The sequence below is a fragment of the Chiloscyllium plagiosum genome, chromosome 4, assembly GCF_004010195.1.
Source record: "Chiloscyllium plagiosum isolate BGI_BamShark_2017 chromosome 4, ASM401019v2, whole genome shotgun sequence".
In the NCBI taxonomy this organism is placed as follows: domain Eukaryota; kingdom Metazoa; phylum Chordata; class Chondrichthyes; order Orectolobiformes; family Hemiscylliidae; genus Chiloscyllium; species Chiloscyllium plagiosum.
The window spans coordinates 14,369,462-14,392,028 of NC_057713.1; the positions used below are offsets into that span (position 1 = coordinate 14,369,462).

Genomic DNA, 22,567 nt, shown 5'->3' on the forward strand with positions numbered 1-22,567 from the left:
AAACTTGCGCCCACACCTCCCCCCTTACTTCCCTCCAAGGCCCCAAGGGATCCTTCCATATCCGCCACAACTTCACCTGCACCTCCACACACATCATTTATTGCATCCGCTGCACCTGATGTGGTCTCCTCCACATTGGGGAGACAGGCCGCCTAATTGAGGGAACACCTTTGGGACACCCGCACCAACCAACCCAACCGCCCCGTGAACACTTTAACTCCCCCTCCCACTCCCTTCTACAAGGGATGGCCCCTGAAACTCTACCTTAAAATTAGTGAGCAGATCCTCAGGACTGACCATGGTGAACACTGCTAACTGAATTGGAAGAACAGCCTTGACTGATGTGAATGAGCAGCTCCCTGATTGACCCACCACTAATCCCCAGACTGATAGCACTGGACCTGAAGGATTGAATTTAGCTTCTGTATTGCAGTTGTATGGAACTCCTGAACCCAACCACCTCAAGCAACCAACTGACCTTGTCCAAGCCAGTGGACTAAAATTAAAGAATACCCTTGTCTGTGGTGATAACCCCAGCCTAATTACAGTATCCCTTGACTTAACCAAGGGCTACTGTCCTCAGATATTGAAACATGGCTATTTGTTTGAAATGTGTTTGCTGCGTCAGGTGGTGACTTATTCTGGAGATGTTACACTGATGTAGCACAGTGCAGCACAGCAACATATCTACTCACTTGAGAATATCCCCAGTTCTGACCTTTTTTTAACATTTTATTATATGTTATCTGAATGTAGAAGTCACTGGCAAAGCCAGCATTTATTACCTGCCCTAATAACCCAGAGGACAGTTAAGAGTCAACCACATTGCAGTGGATCTGGACAGTGAAGGATGCAGATTTTCGACTCGAAATGATGTTAGTCAAATAGATGGATTTCGATGACAATCGGTGTTTATTTTTACTAACCTATTCTGTGCTCTTCCAGCACCACTAATCCAGAATATTTTTCTAATAAACCTAGCCAGAGATGTTTTTCATACCTCTGGAGCAGGTGGGACTTGAACCAGTGTTCACTATATCTGCTGGTCTAGATATAGGGACATGATCACCATTAGACAAGCATTTCATTCCAGACGTTTTTATTGAATTCAAATTTCACCATCTGCCATGGTGAGATGTAATCCCATGTCCCCAGACATTAACCTGGACTCATGGGTTACTTGGTCCAGTGCCAGTAATATGATGCCATGCCTTCCCCAGACTCTGATGAAGGGAAGGTAATTGATGAAGCAGCTTCAAGTGGTTAAGCCTAGGACACTACCCCTTAGAATTTGGGTTCTTGTGACACAGTGAGTGTGTCCCTATCTCAAAGCCAGAAGGACTAGTTCAAATACCACCTGCTCCAGAGGTGTATTCTAACATCTCTAAACAGGGTGATTAGAAAATGTATACTTTTTGGAACTAAGGTTCTTGTGGCACAGTGATAGTGTCTTTACCTCTGATTGAGGAAGCTCAATTTCAAGTCCCACCTGCTCCAGAGATGTGTAATACAGGTTGATTAGGAAAATATTCACCTAATTGGAAGTAACCACAGACTAGAAAACTCTGTGGGCCAAATACTGGAGGAATTTTGAAATTGGCCTTTAAGTAATGCATAACCTATAGAACTAAGGCTCTTATGGTACATTGGGAGTGATCCTACCTCTGAGCCAGTTGGCCTGGGTTCAAGTCCTACCTGCTCCAGAACTGTGTCATAATATCTTTGAACAGATTCATTCACAATTCTTCCCTGTGGAAATCCTGTACAGATGTTCTGGAGCTAAGATGATTGACCTCCAACAGCGACAAACTTGTTCTTTTGCAGTAAGTAAGACAAAAAAAACCTGCAAATGCTGGATTCCAAAGTAGACAAGCAGGAAGTACCCTTCCATTCCACTTACTGATCCTTCCTTCCAGCTACCAACTGGATTAATTCCTCCCATTGACTAACCAGGTCATATCCATTACTTGTGTTTACCTATCACTACCTCACCATTCCACCCCTCTCCCCACCCAAACACCATCCCCTTAATCTGCAGCTCCCCCTAACCCCACCTCCATTCCTGAATAAGGTTTGTACCCAAAACGTTGACTTCTCTACCTCCTAATGCTGCCTGGCATGCTATATTTATGCTGAATAGGTCAGATATTTTATCTATTTTAAACCAAGACATAATTGATGTTAAGAGGAGAGTGATCCTAACAAAACTGAACAGAGTGTCAGTAGACATGTTATTGCTGAGATGTGCTGCTTGATAACAGTATTGATGGCATCTTCCATCACATTATCAATTACTAGAATAGATAAATGGGGTGGTAATTGGCCATGTTTGATATTTCCTGCTTTTTATGTATTGGCCGTATGTCGGCAATTTTTCGCATTTCTGGATAGATGCCAGTGTTGTAGCTGCACTAGAACAGCTTGACAAGTGAACTGTCACGTCCTGGAGCAGACATCTTCAATGTTGTTGCTCAAATGTTGTTGAGTCCCATAGCCTTTGCAGCATCGACTGTGTGGTGGTCACTCTTACAGGTACTGTTAAGAAAAGATGCACCTGTGGCAGACAGATTGGTGAGGTTGAGGTAAAGTATATTTTTCCCTTTTTGTTGTTTCCTCACCATCAGCTGCAGATCCAGTCTAGCAAAAACAGTGTCCATTAGCCAGAATAAATTCTGTACCCTTGCCACCCTCAGTGCTTCCTCCAAGTATGTTGGAGGAGTACTGATTCATCAGCCAAGGGAGAGCAGTTTTTAGTGATCAGCAGAAGGTTTTCTTTCCTCCGTTTGATCAAATGTTTTAAGACTTTCTGGGAAATAAGGTGTAGGGTTGTGGCTGCAGGGTGTGCAGAATAGGAGATTCAAGCTTTTTAGGATATGAAAAGATGGTTCTGTATAGCACAGAAGCCCCCAAATAAACCAACCATAGTGTCTTTTGATTGGCTACTAAAGCACAAATGAAGATTCAATTCTCAATTCAAAATTTTGGAATTCAGGGTAACATAGTTACATATGTAAAGACAAAATGTTGTATCTGCCTTTACAAAAATTGACAAGTACATTTTCCTTCTATCCCTTAAGGTATGGGAGAAGTCAATGTGTAGGTCAATTTCTTCTCCTGTAAGCATTCGTTGTAAATTCAACTGATGAAAAGCCTGTAGTTTGCAGAAAGAGCACAAAGGCACGAAAAAAAGCTGAGGCAGGTCAAGGGTGCCAATGTAAGTGAAAACTCAATTAACAGCTATAAATTATTAAGATAATGGGAAAGAAAAGCTACATGTTTTCAAGACAATTATCTTTAAAAAGCTCTTCAGTAATTGTAAAAAGAAGCTCATCAGTAATTCAGATGTGAGTAACTTGAGTTATAATTTCTTATTTTCCTTTTCTTTTGATGAATTGCTGTGCTTTGCCTTAGGACTTTTTCTGACCACCCAGCTAGGTCACAAGCTCATCACATCATATAGCACAGGCTGAATGCCCATCTTACCCTTTTTACAGTACTGGCATCCAATACACTGCACCATATAAAATTATCTTTGCTACTTAGCAATGAGAATGAAATGAAACTGTACCAGTGATCCACCGCTATTGATCTATAAATATCTATTGATTATAAGCAGCCTATCTAGCGATTTTGTTCTGATTATTTTATTATATTCCTGAGCCTATCAAGTATTTCCAGAAGTGCATGTGCAAAGTCTAAGAGAATTGTTCAGAGTTTTCACATGATGTGGAGATGCCAGTGTTGGGCTGGGGTGCACAAAGTCAGAAGTCACATGACACCAGGGTTCAACAGTTTTATTTAAAATCACAAGCTTTTGGTGCACTACTCCCTCATCACCTGACAGTGTGACGTCTGACAGAGATTAGAAACAATGTTGCATAATATCTGGAATGGCATGCAATTTTTACAAAGTCAAGAAGCCAAATTTCTGATGTATGATTGCAGCATAAAACTTTAGTGCTGCATAGTAAATCAGATGTACCCATTTCATTTCCTCTTTCAGACATATGTATAATTAGAGTATGAAACAAATATCCAGCCTAAAAGATAGAGAAAACTTGGTTTAGATCTTTTAAGCATGTGTTTATTCTACATCTGAATTTTATCAATCTAACACCTCTGTCAACCCTTGCTGCACAAATCTATCTTGACTCATTATAATGGCTATACCCCCAAGCTGAGGGGATATGTGTATGAATTTTTTGCTTTAAGCAAGTTCAAAACAGTTGTAAACTAAGATAAGTGAAGTACAGAAAACAAGCAACAAGAAACAGTAAATTTTCTAGTGTTCTACTGCAAATTTTAAGTTTTATTTTTAATAGTCCCTCCTGACAGTTACGCTTCTTTAGTTTCTTGGAATGCACTTATCACTTTAGTATGAGTCACATTTGATGTTCCCCACAATAACTTGCTCTCATCTATAAAGTTCTACAACATAATGCTAAGAAATTTGTGGTTAAGCTCCTTTTACTTTTACCATCTGCCTCAGTGCCATTATACCTGACCTTACGCTCAGCACAACTGAGATCAGGAGCTGCTCTTTTGGGAAAGCATAGAAAAAGTGGGTGCTAGACTTTGGGGGATGGTGGAGCAAAACCAGATATAGGCTGTTATACAATGAATGGCATGTGTAGCTTTTTTTACAGACTAGGCAGCACTGTAGACTCAAGGAAACCTGATCCAGACAGGACTGTGAGATGTGTGAATGTTTGTGGGTGACTCATACTATTTTTATTGCTGTGTTTGCTGCAGACAGGGTGAATGATTCCTTGCCAATATTTGTCGACATTGCAGTGCAATGCATGTAGAAATAATTGTTCCTTTTTGGTGTGAAGAGCAGTTTGTTTCTCTTTGGTTCTTCAATGAAAAAGTTGTTAAATCCCCAACCTGGCTAATTTTTACAACTATGCTGAACATTGAACATTTCTTGATTTGCATTTATAATGCGTACATTAAAGTTTCTCATTCATTCAGTGTAAAAGGATAATTCTTCTTGTGGTTTTATGCTTGGAGATTGCATGGAATGTAGTTTAATACTGTTTTGATCTTCTTCTTTGGCATTACAGTCCCTTGACATTTTATCTTATCCGCACAGAATGGCATATACAGTTCTACATTATGCACCTTGGCTCTTCCTCTAGATTTATCAAGAAATGGAGCAAGTTAAATTTTGAAGAAATAATACCATTTTAATTGGCCTTTTGTATTCTGGTCCTGACCTTTACTTGCGACTTTTGTTTGCACCATGGCATGAGTTGAGAGGTAAAGCTTGCTGGGACATAGAGTCATAGAGATATACAGCATGGAAACAGACTCTTTGGTCCAACCCGTCCATGCCGACCAGATATCCCAACCCAATTAGATTAGATTAGATTACTTACAGTGTGAAAACAGGCCCTTCGGCCCAACAAGTCCACACCGACCCGCCGAAGCGCAACCCACTCACACCCATTCCCTTACATTTACCCATTCACCTAACACTACGGGAAATTTAGCATGGCCAATTCACCTAACCTGCACATTTTTGGACTGTGGGAGGAAACTGGAGCATCCGGAGGAAACCCACGCAGACACGGGGAGAATGTGCAAACTCCACACAGTCAGTCACCTGAGGCGGGAATTGAACCCGGGTGTCTGGCGCTGTGAGGCAGCAGTGCTAACCACTGTGCCACCGTGCCCCCCCCCAAATCTAGTCCCACCTGCCAGTACCCGGCCCATATCCCTCCAATCATTCCTATTCATATCCCATCCAAATGCCTCTTAAATGTTGCAATTGTATCAGCCTCCACCACTTCCTCTGGCAGCTCATTCCATAAACGTACCACCCTCTATGTGAAGAAAGACCTCTTAGGTCTCTTTTATATTAGATTACTTACAGTGTGGAAACAGGCCCTTATCTTTCCCTCTCACCCTAAACCTATGCCCTCTAGTTCTGGACCCCAGGGAAGAGACTTTGTCTATTTACCCTATCCATGCCCTCATAATTTTGTAAACCTCTATAAGGTAACCCCTCAGCCTCAGGGAAAACAGCCCCAGCCTGTTCAGCCTCTCCCTATAGCTCAAACCCTCCAACCCTGGCAACATCCTTGTAAATCTTTTCTGAACCTTTTCAAGTTTCACAACATCTTTCCAATAGGAAGGAGACCAGAATTGCACGCAATATTCCAACAGTGGCCTAACTAATGTCCTGTACAGCTGCAATTGGAGGACCTCCCAACTCATGTACTCAATGGTCTGACGAATAAAGGAAAGCATATCAAACGCAAGTTTCACAACATCTTTCCAATAGGAAGGAGACCAGAATTGCACGCAATATTCCAACAGTGGCCTAACTAATGTCCTGTACAGCTGCAATATGACCTCCCAACTCATGTACTCAATGGTCTGATGAATAAAGGAAAGCATATCAAACGCCTTCTTCACTGTGACTCCACTTTCAAGGAGCTATGAACCTGCACTCCAAGGTCTCTTTGTTCAGCAGCGCTCCCTAGGACCTTACCATTAAGTGTTTAAGTCCTGCTAAGATTTGCTTTCCCAAAATGCAGCACCTCGCATTTATCTGAATTAAGCTCCATCTGCCACTTCTCAACCCATTGGCCCATCTGGTCAAGATCCTGTTGTAATCTGAGGTAACCCTCTTCGCTGTCCACTACACCTCCAATTTAAAAAAAAAGCAGACATGCGTGCCTCTCCTGATCAGACATTATTCATTTTTACAGGTGAAGATTCCTAAATAGGAAAATACCTAGAAGAAAGATGCGCATTCTTTTAGCTTTTTTCCTCAATGTCAAAATAATCTACAAAGTCAGAAGTCACACAACACCAGATTATAGTCCACCAGGTTTATTTGAAACTGCAAGCTTTCGGAATGCTGCTCCTTTGTCAGCTCCTTCATCACCTGACAAAGGAGCAGCGCTTTGAAAGCTTGAGATTTCAGATAAACCTGTTGGAGTATGACCTGGTGTCACGTGACTTCTGACTTTGTTCACCCCAGTCCAATACCCAGCACCCATGTCAAGGATAATCTACAGAACGTTTTAGCTAATGAAGCAGTATTTATTTCAAGTGTAATTAATGTTGTTATAGAGGAAATGAGATAATCAAGCTTGTTGCTTTGTCCTGGATGGTGTCAAGGTCTTCAGTGTTCCTGGAGCTGTAGTCATCCAGGCATGAAGGTTAGGCCCATCCCAAACCTTTACATTGATGTTCACAAATCGTTGAACTGCTGAGAAAAGGAGATGGTGAAAACTAGCATGAGTATTGGAATAAATATTATAATTTACTATTAGTTGTGCTTTGTCAGTGCAGTTTGCCCAAGTGTTAAAAACAAATGTTTCAACTTTGGTTAGAAAGACAAATGACATCGAATTCTAGAGAAATATTTTGGAAGAACATATTTCCAGGACAGAAACTCTCAGTACTTAATAATATGTTGAGTATAATTATTGTAAAAAGTAAAAACACATGATTCCAAGATTGTGCTAGTGTTATATTAGATCTGGAACTATGAATTATCTTTGCAATTTTATATTCCATGACAGTCTATCCTCAGTAGTAGTCCATTGTTAGCATCCTGCAAACAAATTTTAAAAGATTGAGTGATTACTAGTGATAACAAAATGAATGTACGTCTGTGCTACATTAATTTTGAAAGGTCTTCACATTTACCTAAAGTATGTTTCTTTTTCTTCACAGCGTGAGTGGGGCAGATGCTGGGAACATTATTAGACTTTTTGCTCCAGATGTTGGAATGTTTGTTGCTGGCTTGGCGACATGGCTTGTCTGTAAAAGTTTAGTTCAACAGCCACCATCAGAAGATATGGCACAGTATAATCCAGAGTTCCAAAATGAAGAGCAGGTAAAACATTTTTTTTAACTTTTGCCTTTGCTTTTAGAACAAATTAGGAACACTGTTTGTGCACCCAAAGGTTCAGTGAAACAAAGTTATTGCTTAGTGGCTCCTTGTTAATGTAATAAACATGCCAAAAGCAGATGGTTCTCTCACATTACGTTAAAGATACATGTTTCAAGCAGTTGTAGTACAATTTCCTAGTTTTGTTAAACAAGATATTAGGGAAGTTGTTCATTCAGCACTGCCAAATAAATGATAACGTGATATGAACTTGGGATGGGCAGGGGCTCCAGTTCTGATTAGATTAGATTCCCAACAGTGTGGGAACAGCCCTTCGGGCCAACCAGTCCACACTGACCCTCCAAAGAGTAACCCACTCAGACCCATTTCCCTCTGACTAATGCACCTAACACTATGGGCAATTTAGCATGGCCAGTTCACCTGACCTGCACATCTTTGGATTGCGGGAGGAAACCAGAGCACCCGGAGGAAACCCACACAGACATGGGGAGAATGTGTAAACTCCACACAGACAATCGCCTGAGGCCGGAATCAAACCTGGAACCCTGGTGCTGTGAGACAGCAGTGCTAACCACTGAGCCACCATGCCGCCCTTCCTCAAAGAAAATAGACACCACGAGGTTGCCCTTTGATTGATAACAATATATATCATACCTATGTAATTTGTATCTTATTGTTATGATGCAATAAATTGTGTCCTGTTTAAGAAACGAGCCACCTCTTGACATGAAGTTACTTATCTCATTGGGCATGTCACCAATTTGAAGCTTGATACAGGGATGTGCGTCACTGTATTATCAGACAATATAACATGGCTGAAGAAATAATATTTATAGTCCTCAGCAGTGCAAGTTCATGATCCAAGTAGTATAATACTCAAGCTGTAAGGTATTCTACAAGCAACTCTGCAAGTTTCAGATAGAAAGAACACACACATCCTTCATGCTTAAGGATGATTATTTAAGCACGAATGTATGTCTTAGCATAAACTTCTTAAAGTGGATAGAAATGTTACACCAGTTACAGTCAGCAGGCAAATGGCCATAAAACAGCTAGTCATGCCACAATTGTTCAAGTGAAACTCAGTAGAGGATTTCACAGCACTTCCTAGGTCAGGTGGGCCCAAAAAGAAGAGGGAATCCTTTGAAATGAGATTTGTTGGCATAAATTAAGTGTTTCATATTTTCAACATGATGGAAATCTATAACCAAATAGGTTTTGTAAAAATGTTTTCCACTAATAGAGGGTTTGATTAAGAAAAAGAAGAAAGCATATGTCAGGTTTAGACAGGATAGATCAAGTGAATCCTTAGAAGAGTATAAAGGCAGGAGGAGTGTACTTAATAGAGAAATCAGGAGGGCAAAAAGGCAACATGAGATAGCTTTGGCAAATAGAGTTAAGGAGAATCCTAAGGGTTTTTACAAATACGTTAAGGACAAAAGAGTAACTAGGGAGAAAATAGGGCCCCTCAAAGATCAGCAAGATGGCCTTTGTGTGGAGCCACAGAAGATGGGGGAGATACTAAACGAGTATTTTGCATCAGTATTTACTGACATAGAATGTAGCGAAATAGATGGTGACATCTTGAAAAATGTCCATATTACAGAGAAGGAAGTGCTGGATGTCTTGAAATGCATAAAAGTGGATAAATCTCCAGGACCTGATCAGGTGTACCCTAGAACTCTGTGGGAAGCTAGAGAAGTGATTGCTGGGCCTCTTACTGAGATATTTGTATCATCGATAGTCACAGGTGAGGTGCCAGAAGACTGGAGGTTGGCTAACGTGGTGCCACTGTTTAAGAAAGGTGGTAAGGACAAGCCAGGGAACTATAGACCACTGAGCCTGACGTCAGTGGTGGGCAAGTGTTTGGAGAGAATCCTGAGGGACAGGATGTACATGTATTTGGAAAGGCAAGGACTGATTAGGGATAGTCAACATGGCTTTGTGCGTGGGAAGTCATGTCTCACAAACTTGATTGAGTTTTCTGGAGAAGTAACAAAGAGGATTGATGGGGGCAGAGTGGTAGACATGATCTATATGGACTTCAGTAAGGCATTTGACAAAGTTCCCCATGGGAAATTGGTTAGCAAGGTTAGATCTCATGGAATAAAGAGAGAACTAGCCATTTGGATACAGAACTGGCTCAAAGATAAAAGACAGTAGGTGGAGGGTTGTTTTTCAGACTGGAGACCTGTGACCAGTCTCAAGGATTGACGCTGGGCCCACTACTTTTCATCATTTATATAAATGATTTGGATGTGAGCATAAGAGGTATAGTTAGCAAGTTTGCAGATGACACCAAAATTGGAGGTGTAGTGGACAGCTAAGAAGGTTACCTCAGATTACAACAGGATCTTGATCAGATGGGCCAATGGAATTTAATTTAGATAAATGTGAGGCACTGCATTTTGGGAAAGCAAATCTTAGCAGGTCGTATACACTTAAAGGAAAGTTCCTAAGGAGTGTTGCTGAACAAAGAGACCTTGAAGTGCAGATTCATAGCTCCTTAAAAGTAAAGTTGCAGATAGACAGGATAGTGAAGAAGGTGTTTGGTATGCTTTCCTTTATTGGTCAGAGTATTGAGTACAGGAGTTGGGAGGTCATGTTGCGGCTGTACAGGACTCTGCTTAGGCCATTGTTGGAGTATTGCATGCAATTCTGGTCTCCATCCTATTGGAAAGATGTTGTGAAACTTGAAAGGGTTCAGAAAAGATTTACAAGGATGTTGCCAGGGTCGGAGAATTTGAGCTATAGGGAGAAGCGAGTAGGCTGGGGCTGTTTTCCCTGGAGTGTCGGAGGGTGAGGGGAAAATCATGAGGAGCATGGATAGGATAGGATAAATAGATAAAGTCTTTTCCCTGGGGTGGGTGGGTCCAGAACTAGAGGGCATAGGTTTAGGGTGAGAGGGGAAAGATATAAAAGAGACCTAAGGGGCAACGTTTTCACAATGAGTGTGGTATGTATGGAATGAGCTGCCAGAGGAAGTGGTGGAGGCAAGTACATCTGCAACATTTAAAAGGCATCTAGATGGATATATGAATAGGAAGAGTTTGGAGGGATATGCACCAGGTGCTGGCAGGTGGGACTAGATTGACTTGGAATATTTGGTTGGCATGGGTGAGTTGGACTGAAGGGTCTGTTTTTGTGCTGTACATCTCTATGACTCTATGACTCTTCTCCCATCTCTGAAGAAAGTTCAGATGGCAAGAGCCAGCAACATTTGTGTAGGGATAAGAACAGAATGTGTTTAAGAAACTCATCAAGTCTGGCACATCTGTGGAGAGTAAAAAAAAAACTAATGTTTTGAGTCCACTATAACTTTTCAAAACTGAAGGGAACTGGATAAATGTTAGTTCTTATGCTGTTGACAGAAGGGTTTGGTGGGGGGTGGGTGTGGGCGCAGGGAGTAAGTGAAACATGTTGTGAGGGTGCTGATGAAGGGCCTTTGCCCGAAACACGATTTTCCTGCTTCTCAGATGCTGCCTGACCTGCTGTGTTTTCCAGCATCACTGTCTCGACTCCAATCTCCAGCATCTGCAATCTTTGCCTAACATGTTGTGAGGGTGCCTAGTCCAAAAGACAAAGACAGTGATAGTGGCGCTAAAGGGATGACAGAGATGTAAAACAAGTGTGAATAATGGGAAAAGGAGAAAATAGGTCCATTTTGTTGAAAGGTTTTGCTGAGATGAACATTTTGCACAGACCAATGGACTAGGTTGAATGAACAGCTCTGGAGTTTGAAAGATGTAGGCCAACAATCTAAGGAACCTTCAAGTTCCTTTTTAGTCAACCAATTAGCACATTTTTGATCTATCTTCAGGCCAGATGAGACTTGAACCAAGACCTCCTGGTTCTACCTTATTGCCCATGTTTTATTTTTTAAAAAATTACCAAATCACTTGTGACATCAATTACTGCCCACTGGGGGGAGTACAACATAAAAAGAATAAGAGAGAGTAGGTAGAGAGTGAGGGACTTAAAAATTAAAATGAAGTTCTTCTTCACAGTCTTAATAGCAATGTCTATCATGCCTATATAATTGTAACCAATTGTTATTATTAATAGTAGCTCTTGGTTCTTGAGTTAGTAAATATTAAAAATAAAAGAACAAGTATGTTTTACCCTGAAGTCAAAATTTGGTTTTCTTTTCAGAAACAAGGTTGATCGGCTGGAAAACTTTTTCTTCACAAGTTTTCCTTCTGCTCAGCTTATTCTTAGCTGGCTTCACTCTAACTGAACAAAATAAAACAAAGATCTCTCCAGCCAATTTGTGTTCAAAAATCAACTTCAGCAGGGGTCAACAAAGCAATCAGTTATTATTACTCATATAACTTACAGAATCATCAGGGGTCTGGACAAAGTGGCTTTACTTGTAAACAGACCAAGAAATCAAAAATCACTGTTTTAAAATTATTTTCAAAAGAAGAAAATGTGAGATGATAGAACAAAACTAACCCGCGAGTAATTTAGGCACGGAATTTCCTGGAAGTTGAGGGAATCAGTTTCAATTAAGGCATTCAAGAGGGCATTGGATGATCATTCAAATAGAATTAATATACAGGTTTATAGGGAAAAGGCAATAAAGTATTGCTAAGTTAAAATGCTCAGAAGACCATTGGAACTTGATGGACTGAATGGCCGCCTTCTGAACCACAATAATTCTTTGATTCTGACTCTGTATTTGTTATGGATCAGTTGAGGCCTCCTCAAAATATTTTAAGAAGGTAGCCTAGACTAACTTTTTCTTATTTTATCGGTAGACGTGGAGTGCATGTTCTAGATGTGATACAACTGGTCAAACCACTCGTTCTTAAGCAAAGCACAATTTGTTTAAGCACTATAGCTAACATACAAACAAAAGAAAGAGGAACTTAGAAAAAGTTAACATTGGAAAACTTAACTGAATAATAGATGCAGTATCTATTACTATTAATTGTTCCAATATAGTAACATCTTATAAACACACTCTTGGCAAAAAGATAAATTCAAACGCAGATTCTTACAGGCAATTCTCCAAGCCAGGATGAAACAATATCAAGAGATTTCAGGGCATGTGGCAGCTAAGAATCATTTTACTGAAGCTCCAACTGTTCTGGGAGCCAAATAGTTTTTCACTGCTACAACTAAAATAAACTAGTAAGCTTGATCTGTGACAACTGGCCACTGCCTTCCATTGTTACAATTGTTTTAAAAAATAACTAAAGACCTTCTCTGATTGTTGACTTAGTTGGTCCACTATAGCCATTTAGACACCCCTGCTTTTACAACCTCTCTTCAAAATAAAAGGAAAAAATAGCCTTTTTAAAGTGACAGCATTGTCACAGATTCTTGTTTCAAAACATTCTCCAATGTTCATAGTAAACTGTCAATGGCCTCTTTGAAATACCACTCCTGGTATTTCCACAAAACCTAATATGAAACCATATTTTCATAATTCTTCAAAACTGAAGTTCTCCAATCAATATTAAACATCAACCATCTTCAGGATGTTATATGTTATAAATTCATGACTCTGGTCTTTACTGCAGTTTAAAATGTTTGTCTCCTCTGATTATTTAATACCTTACTATAACATGGTACCAGAAGTAAAACGATAAACATATGAGATATATTAGGTAAAATATATTAGGTATTCCTGACGAAGGGCTTTTGCCCGAAACGTCAATTTTCCTGCTCCTCGGATGCTGCCTGAACTGCTGTGCTTTTCCAGCACCACTCTAATCCAGAATATGAGATATATTACTGCACATAAAATTCAATGGGCAAAGACGATTTCATTTTTCTCTTGAAGATTCAAATATTCTACAGCTCGTAACAGGAAAACCTTGATGTATGTCTGTATTGAGCTTCGAGCTGCTGTAGATATCCCTGGCACACATGCACAGAAATTCCCTAGCAAGTTTAAACTTCTCCCACGTCAACATGGCCCGACTACTGCCCTGTCATTACCACTTCAAAGATTTTCATGGTTGAAGAGTGTGGTGCTGGAAAAGCACAGCTGGTCAGGCAGGAAGGAAGATGAACAGGTAGTTTGGAGGGTTGGATCTGGATAAGGTGGGGAGAGGGAAATGGAGAAACTGGTGAAATCCACATTGATCCCATGTGGTTGGAGGGTTGCAAGATGAAAGTTGAGGCGTTCTTCCTCCAGGCATCGGGTGGCGGGAGTTTGGTGGTAGAGGAAGCCCAGGACTTGCATGTCCTTGGCAGAGTGGGAGGGAGAGTTAAAGTGCTCAGCCACTGGGCGGTGGAGTTGTTTAGTATGTGTCCCAGTGATGTTTTCTGAAATGTTCTGCAAGTTGGCGTCCTGTCTCCCCAGTGTAGAGGAGACAACATCGAGAGTGACGGACACAGTAGATGGCGTGTGTGGAAGTACAGATAAATCTCTGTCAGATGTGGAAAAATCCTTTGGGACCTTGGACAGAGGTGAAGGGAGAGGTGTGGGTGCAGGTTTTGCACTTCTCGTGATGGCAGGGGAAGGTGCCGGGAGTGGAGGGTGGGTTGGTGGGGGGGGTGTGGACCTAATAAGAGACTCACTCCGGAATGCAGATAGGGGTGGGGAGGGAAATAAACCCCTGGTGGTGGGGTCTGTTTGTAGGTGGCAGAACTGGCAGAGGATGAAGCAATGTATCCGGAGGTTGATGGGGTGGAAAGTGAGGACCAGAGGGGTTCTGTCCTTGTTGCGAGTGGAAGGATGGGGTTCAAGGACAGAAATGTGGGAAGTTGAGGAGATGCAATAGAGGGCATTGTTGACCACGTGGGAGGGTAAATTGGGGTCTTTGAAGAAGGAGGCCATCTGGGATGTTCTTTGGTGGAATTGGTCCTCCTGGGCTCAGATGTGGTGGAAACGGATGAATTAGGAATATGGGATAGTGTTTTTACAGGAGGCAGGGTGAGAGGAGGTATAGTCCAGGTAGTTGTGGGAGTCAGTCAGTTTGTAGTAGATGTCCGTGTTAAGTCGGTCACCAGAAATGGAAATGGAGAGGTCCAAGAAGGAGAGGGAGGTGTCCGAGATGGTCCATGTGAACTTGAGGTCAGGGTGGCAGGTGTTTTTACCATCCCCCAGCCCAGCCCTGCAATGTTTTTACCATGTCCTCTAGACCCAGCCCTGCTGTATTTTTACTGTCCCCCCCAGACCACCCCCTCACTGACGATGAACGATCAGTCCTCAGTAAAGGCCTCACCTTCATCCTCCTACGCTCCCGGATCAATGAGTTCAACACAATTTGCAACATTTAATTTTCTTCAGCTGCCTCTCCTCTCTGTGCTTCCCTTTTTCATCAGGACTCCCGCCCACCCTCCAAGGAAGCCTTCTACTCCCTCCAACTCACCCCATCTACCTGGACACTCTGTGCTGGTCTGTTACCTGCCCTTGATCTCTTCATTTCCAGCTGCCTCCGTGACATTGACCGCCTCAATCTGTCCACCACCTCACCCACTCCAACTTCTTACCCTTGCAACGCGCAGCCTTCCACTCCCTCCCACTTCAACCCCACCCTCACTATCAAACTAGCAGACAAGGTGGGCTCAGTGGTAGTTTAGTGCACAGACTTCCACTCTGCTGAAGCTAGGCGTCAACTTGCAGACACTTCCTTCTATTGCCCCCTCGAACGTGACCTCACCTCCCATCACCAAACCATCATCTCCCAGACCATCCAAAACCTCATCACCTCAGGGGATCTCCCACCAACCACCTCCAACCTCATAGTCGGTCCAGTTCTACTTCCAACCTGAAATTCACAAACTTGACTGCCCCAGTTGACCCATCATCTCAGCCTGCTCCTACCCCACCGAATTTACCTCTGCATACCTTGACACTGTCCTGTCCCCCTTGGTCCAGGAACTCCCCACATACATTCAGGACACCATCATAATCCCTCCACCTCCTCTATGACTTTCGTTTTCCTGGACCCCAACACCTCATCTTAACCATGGACATCCAGTCCCTGTATATCCATCCACCATGACGAAGGCCTCCAAGACCTCCATTTCTTCCTCCCTCACCGACCTAACCACTACCCTTCCACTACCCTAACTCATTTGATTGATTGAACTGGTCCCCACCTTCAACAATTTCTCCATAGAATCCTCCCACTTCTTCAGACTAAAGGGGTAGCCATGGGCAGCTGCATGGGCCCTCGCTATGTCTGCCGCTTTGTCGGTTACGTGGAACAATCCATCTTACACAGCTACACTGGCACCATTCCCCACCTCTTCCTCTGCTACATCAACTGTGCTCCCACAAGGAGGCTGATCAGTTCATCAACTTCACTAACACCTTCCAGCCTGACCTCAAGTTCACCTGGACCATCTCGGGCACCTCCCTCTCCTTCCTGGACCTATTCATCTCCATTTCCAGTGATCGACTTAACACGGACATCTACTACCAACCCACTGACTCCCACAGCTACCTGGAGTACACCTCCTCCTACCCTCCCTCCTGTAAAAATGCTTATTTCCAAATCCTCTGCCTTTAGCGCATCTGCTCCCAGGAGGACCAATTCCACTGTAAAACATCCCAGATGGCCTCTTTCTTCAAAGAGCGCAATCTCCCTCCCACATGGTCGACGATGTCCTGCAACACATCTCCTCCACTTCCTGCACCTCTGCCCTTGAACCCCACCCCTCCAGTTGCAATAAGGACAGAAATCCCTGGTCCTCACCTTCCCCTCCTACAAACCTCTGGATACAACACTTCATCCTCAGGCATTTCCACCACCTACAAACAGACCCCACTACCAGGGATACATTACCCTCACCGCCCCTACCTGCATTTTGGAGAGTCCATTCTCTCTGCAACTCTCTTGTTAGGTCCACACCCCTCACCAACCCATCCTCCACTCCCGCCACCTTCCCCTGCCATTGCAAAAAGTACAAAACCTGCACCCATACCTCCCCACTCACCTCCTTCCAAGGCCCCAAAAGATCTTTCCACATCTGATAGAGATTTGTCTGTACTTCCACACATTTCATCTGCTGTGTTCCGTTGCTCTCAATGTGGTCTCTACATTGGGGAGACAGGACACTAACTTGTGGAACGTTTCAGAGAACATCGTTGGGACACACGCACTAAACAACCTCATCTCCCAGTGCCTGAACACTTTAACTACCCCTCCCACTCCACCAAGGACATGCAAGTCCTGGACCTCCTCCATCGCCAAAATCTCACCTCATCTTCTGCCTTGCAACCCTCCACCCATATGGAATCAATGTGGATTTTACCGCCAACGTACATTTGTTTCATTTTGAAAACACAATATGAGCCTGCTCTGTCTTCTGGGGTAAATAATTTTTTTTAGCAGAAATCTTATTAAATGTTCATGGAAAATGGCAAAGAGTCATTCTATGCATTGACCTTTGTAAAATCCTCATTAAGAGCAAAGAAATGCTAAATTGAATGCCAAACTTAATGTGTAATTTCTTTAACTGAGCTATTTTTATATTTTTCAGCATAAATATTGCTTTCTGTATGAGTCTGAAGTTACTGACAAGATGTTTTAATGCATTTTTGTCAAATTGAAGTAATTCAGTATTAATTCCTGATTAGTTGCAATCTCAAGGTGAAAATGCATGCCAGGAATTGAGTTAGATATGTACAGTACCAACTGGTAGGTTACCCAGTTCAGAACAAGAGTATCAAAGTTGATTGTTTTTTGAGCACCTACATTCAGTTTGATCAGTGTTGATATTGATGTTAAGAGAAATGCTTTTAAAAAATGCAATAGGTTTGTTCTGTTTGAATAAGGTAAATATGAAATTGCTGTTGTCCCAGAGGGCCATAGGGCTTCTCTCTCATCAAAGAGATAATTGGTTGTGGTTTAAACTAAGAATCACCATCAGGTGAGGGGAAAGGTCCTTCATGCTGGCTGGGAATTGAACTCATGCTGTTGGTCCAGCCAACTGAGTTAACTGACCTCCATTCTGTTTGAATACCCATTCGTGACTAAACATGTGTGTTCAGTCAAATAAAAATTAATATCAAAGCTACAAGAATGATGTTGAAACATATTCCTAACATTGCAAAAAGTTCAGTACATTAGGTGATGGTGAAATATTCTATATAATTATTGAAACTACAGAGCTATTTGAAAGCAAGAGACTTTGCAGGTCTGGCAGCATCTGTGGAGAGAAATTGGAGTTAACATATCAGGTCCAGTGATGCTTCCTCAGAACTGATGGTAGCTAGGAAATGTTGGTTTATATACATAAGATAGGATGGGGGAGGGGATCAGGATGAGAGTGTTGGGTGGAGAGAGTCTGGTTTGGTCTATTGGAAGTAGGGCTAGTGTTAGGTCCAATGGTGGAGGGTGAGGAGTGGGATATTATGGATCAGTCTAGTAGAGGGGGAATCTGAGGTCAGATCAGCAAAGTGGGTCCAGGCTGGTGGAGAAGCAGGTGCATGGTTTTGGGTCCCAAGATAGGGGTGGTGTCTGGCAGTTCTTTGGGATCATGCTACAATAGGAATTCCATAGGGTCTCTAAGTACAACTTCCATCCATGCCGGAATGATGAGTGCCTGACTAGCAGAAAGTTCAGGTCATTATTTATGTGAATTTATTTATTTATTTACAGAAATAGAACCCACGAATCAAGGACTAACATGAGAAAATGAAAGCAAACTGATACGAATAAATAAAACTAAATTGTTCAAGTCGTTTTTTGAGCATCTTGTTAGCCACCAGAGAGCCAGTTAACTCAGTTGGCTTCATGGAGTAACACTAACAGCATAGATTTGATTACCCTGTATTTGCTGAGATTGGGACCTGACTCCTCGTCTTACCTAATAGCAAAATTGCGTAATAAGGTAGTGGTTTGGTAGTCCTTGATTGACTAAGGAGAAGAATGTTATTATCTGGAGAATAGATATGCATATCCACTGTGTATGGTTCTGGTCATTTCACGAAGGAAAGGATGTGATTGCGCTAAGGAGGGTGCAAAGAAGATATACTAGATTGTCCAGGCTGGAACTATTCAGCTATGAAAAGGGATTAAATAAGAATAGGTCTGGTCTGCAAGTTAAAGTTCTAAATTGGGACAAGGCCCCCCCCACTTTTGGTGGTCTTGGACAGGAACTTTTAAAACTTGATTGGGAGAGGCTGTTTACAGGCATAGAGACATCTGACAAGTGGGAGGCTTTCAAAGTGAGTTAATGAGAGTTCAGGGCCAGCATGTTCCTGTTACAGCATGTTCCTGGCAGGAGTAAGGAACCCTGGATGACTAGAGTTATTGAGACCCTGGTCAAGAAAATGAAGGAGGCATATGATATGTATAGGTAGTAAATTCCTTGAGGAGTATAGAGGATGTAGGAGTATACTTGAGAGAAATCAGGAGGGCTAAAAAGGGACACGAGATGGCTTTGACATATAAAGTAAAGGAGCATCCATTCTACATGTACATGAAGGGCAAAAGAGGGGATAGGGAGAGCATAGGGCCTCTTAAAGGTCAACAAGGTCATCTATGTGTGAAACCACAAGAGATGGGTGAGATCCTAAATGAATATTTCTCATCAGTATTTAACGATGAGAAAGGCATGGATGCTAAGGAACTTAGGGAAATAAATAGTGATGTCTTGAAGAGAGTCCATGTTACAAAAGAGGAGGTGCTGGAAGTCTTAAAATGCATCAACATAGATAAATCCTGGAACCTGATGAGTGTGTATCACAGGATTTCATGAGAGGCTAGGAAGGAAATTGTGGGGTCCCTACCATAGATATTTGTATCAATGACAATCACAGGTGAAGTGCCCAAAGATTGGAGGGTGGTTAATGTTGTGCCATTATTTAATGAAGGCTGCAATGAAATGCCTGGGAACTACAGACCGGTGCATCTAAGCTTAGAGGGGATTTTGAGAGACTAGATACACAAGCATTTGAAGAGTCAAGGACTCATTTGGGATAGTCAGCTTGGCTTTGTGCTTGGGAAGTAGTGTTTCACGAATTGTTTTGAAGGTATGACTGAAAAAGTAGATGAGGGCAGTGTGGTAGACGTTGTTACATGAATTTTAGCAAAGCCTTTGACAAGGTACCACTTCATAGGTTGTTTCATATGATTAAGTCTCACAAGATCCAGGGAGAGCTAGCCAATGTATTTGGGAAGGCAAAAGTGAGGACTGCAGATGCTGGAAACCAGAGTTTAGATCAGAGTGGTGCTGGAAAATCATAGCAGGTCAGGCAGCATCCGAGAAGCAGGAAAATGGACATTTCGGGCAAAAGCCCTTCATCAGGAATAGCTTGATGAAGGGCTTTTGCTGAAACATCAACTTTCCTGCTCCTCGTGCTGCCTGACCGGCTGTGCTTTTCCAGCGCCACTCTGATTTAAACAAAAAATGTATTTGGAAAGGTAAGGACTGATTGGGGATAGTCAACATGGCTTTGTGCATGGGAAAGCATGTCTCACAAACTTGATTGAGTTTTCTGAAGAAGTAACAAAGAGGATTGATGAGGGCAGAACAGTAGATGTGATCTATATGGACTTCAGTAAGGCGTTCGACAAGGTTCCCCATGGGAGACTGATTAGCAAGGTTAGATCTCATGGAATACAGGGAGAACTAGCCATTTGGATACAGAACTGGCTCAAAGATAGAAGACAGAGGGTGGTGGTGGAGGGTTGTTTTTCAGACTGCAGGCTTGTGACCACTGGAGTCCCACAAGGATCGGTGCTGGGATCTCTACTTTTTGTCATTTACATAAATGATTTGGATGTGAGCATAAGAGGTACAGTTAATAAGTTTGCAGATGACACCAAAATTGGAGGTGTAGTGGACAGCGAAGAGGGTTACCTCAGATTACAACGGGATCTGGACCAGATAGGCCAATGGGCTGAGAAGTGTTAGATGGAGTTTAATTCAGATAAATGCGAGGTGCTGCATTTTGGGAAAGCAAACCTTAGCAGGACTTATACACTTAATGGTAAGAACCTAGGGAGTGTTGCTGAACAAAGAGATCTTGGAGTGCAGGTTCATAGCTCCTTGAAAGTGGAGTCGCAGGTAGAGAGGATAGTGAAGAAGACATTTGGTATGCTTTCTTGGTCAGAGTACAGGAGTTGGGAGGTCATGTTGTGGCTGTACAGGACATTAGTTAGGCCACTGTTGAAATATTACCTGCAATTCTGGTCTCCTTCCTATCGGAAAGATGTTGTGAAACTTAAAGGGTTCAGTAAAGATTTGTAAGGATGTTGCCAGGGTTGGAGGATTTGAGCTATAGGGAGAGGCTGAACAGGCTGGGGCTGTTTTCCCTGGAGCGTTGGAGGCTGACGGGCGATCTTATAGAGGTTTACAAATTATGAGGGGCATGGATAGGGTAAATAGGCAAAGTCTTTTCTCTGCTGTCAGGGAGTCCAGAACTAGAGGGCATAGGTTTAGGGTGAGAGGGGAAAGATATAAAAGAGACCTAAGGGGCAACTTTTTCACACAGAGGTTGGTACAGGTATGGAATGAGCTGCCAGAGGAAGTGGTCAAGGCTGGTACACTTGCAACATTTAAGAGGCATTTGGATGTGTATATGAATAGGAAGGGTTTGAGGGATATGGGCCGGGTGCTGGCTGGTGGGACTAGATTGGGTTGGGATATCAGCATGGACGGGTTGGACAGAAGGGTCTGTTTCCATGCTGTATATCTCTATGACTCTATGTCTCTATAAAATTTGCTTGAAGCTAGAAGACAGAGCGTGGTGGTAGAGGGTTGTTTTTTGAACTGGAGACCTGTGACCAGCGGTGTGCCACTGGGATTGGTGCTGGGTCCACTGTTATTCTTCATTTATAGAAATGATTTGGATGAGAATTTCAGAGGCATGGTTACTAAGTTTGTAGATGACTCCAAAATTTGTCATATAGTGGACAGTGAAGAAGATTATTTGGGAATGTAGTGAGATCTTGATCAACTGGGCCACTGGGCTGAGGAATGGTAGATGGAGCTTAATGTAATAAATGCAAAATATTGTATTTTGGTAGGTCAAACCAGGGCCGAACTTACACAGTCGGAGCCCTAGGGAGTGTTATCGAATGAAGAGATCTAATGGTATGGATTCATACCTCCTTGATAGTTGGGTCACAGTTCGAAAGGGTGGTGAAGAAGGCTTTCAACATACTTGCTTTCATTAGTCAGAGCATTGACTTGGGACATCTCGTTACAGTTGTACAAGAGATCGGTGAGGCCATATTTTGAATACTGCATGCAGTTCTGGACACCCTGCTACAGAAAGGCTATTATCTAGAAAGAGTGGAGAAAAGATAGACTCAGATGCTACCTGGACTGGGAGATTTGAGTTATACAGAAAGGCTAAATAGGCTAGAACTTTTCTTCCATGCAGTATAGGACTTGATGGAGGTCTATAAAATCATGAGAGGCAAAGATAAGATAAAAATCACACAACACCAGGTTATAGTACAACAGGTTTAATTGGAAGCACACTAGCTTTCGGAGCGACGCTGATTGTGGAGGGCTCGATCGTAACACAGAATTTATAGCAAAGATTTGCAGTGTGATGTAACTGAAATTATACATTGAAGAATTGATTGTTAAGCCTTTCATCTGTTAGAATACAGTGATAGTTTCACTTCTTTCATGTGTAAATCACAAAACCCTTTTTTTTAAAGTTGCATTCTCGGGTTAGCTGTTAACAATGGTGATAGCTAGACAATGTGTTGAAGGTGTTAGCCCCCTGTGTTCTCTGTCTATGACCTAATGTTTAGATTGATTCCA

General features: G+C 42.3%; 1 protein-coding gene across 1 annotated transcript in view; it reads left to right on the forward strand.

Annotated features, from left to right (window-relative positions):
- Positions 1-22,567, forward strand: part of LOC122548766 (piezo-type mechanosensitive ion channel component 2) — a 746,345-nt gene that overhangs the window by 410,313 nt on the left and 313,465 nt on the right. Inside the window, exon 5 of the mRNA XM_043687533.1 lies at positions 7,696-7,858. Within this exon, the coding sequence (XP_043543468.1) occupies positions 7,696-7,858 (163 nt within the window). The remainder of the gene's footprint in view (positions 1-7,695; positions 7,859-22,567) is intronic.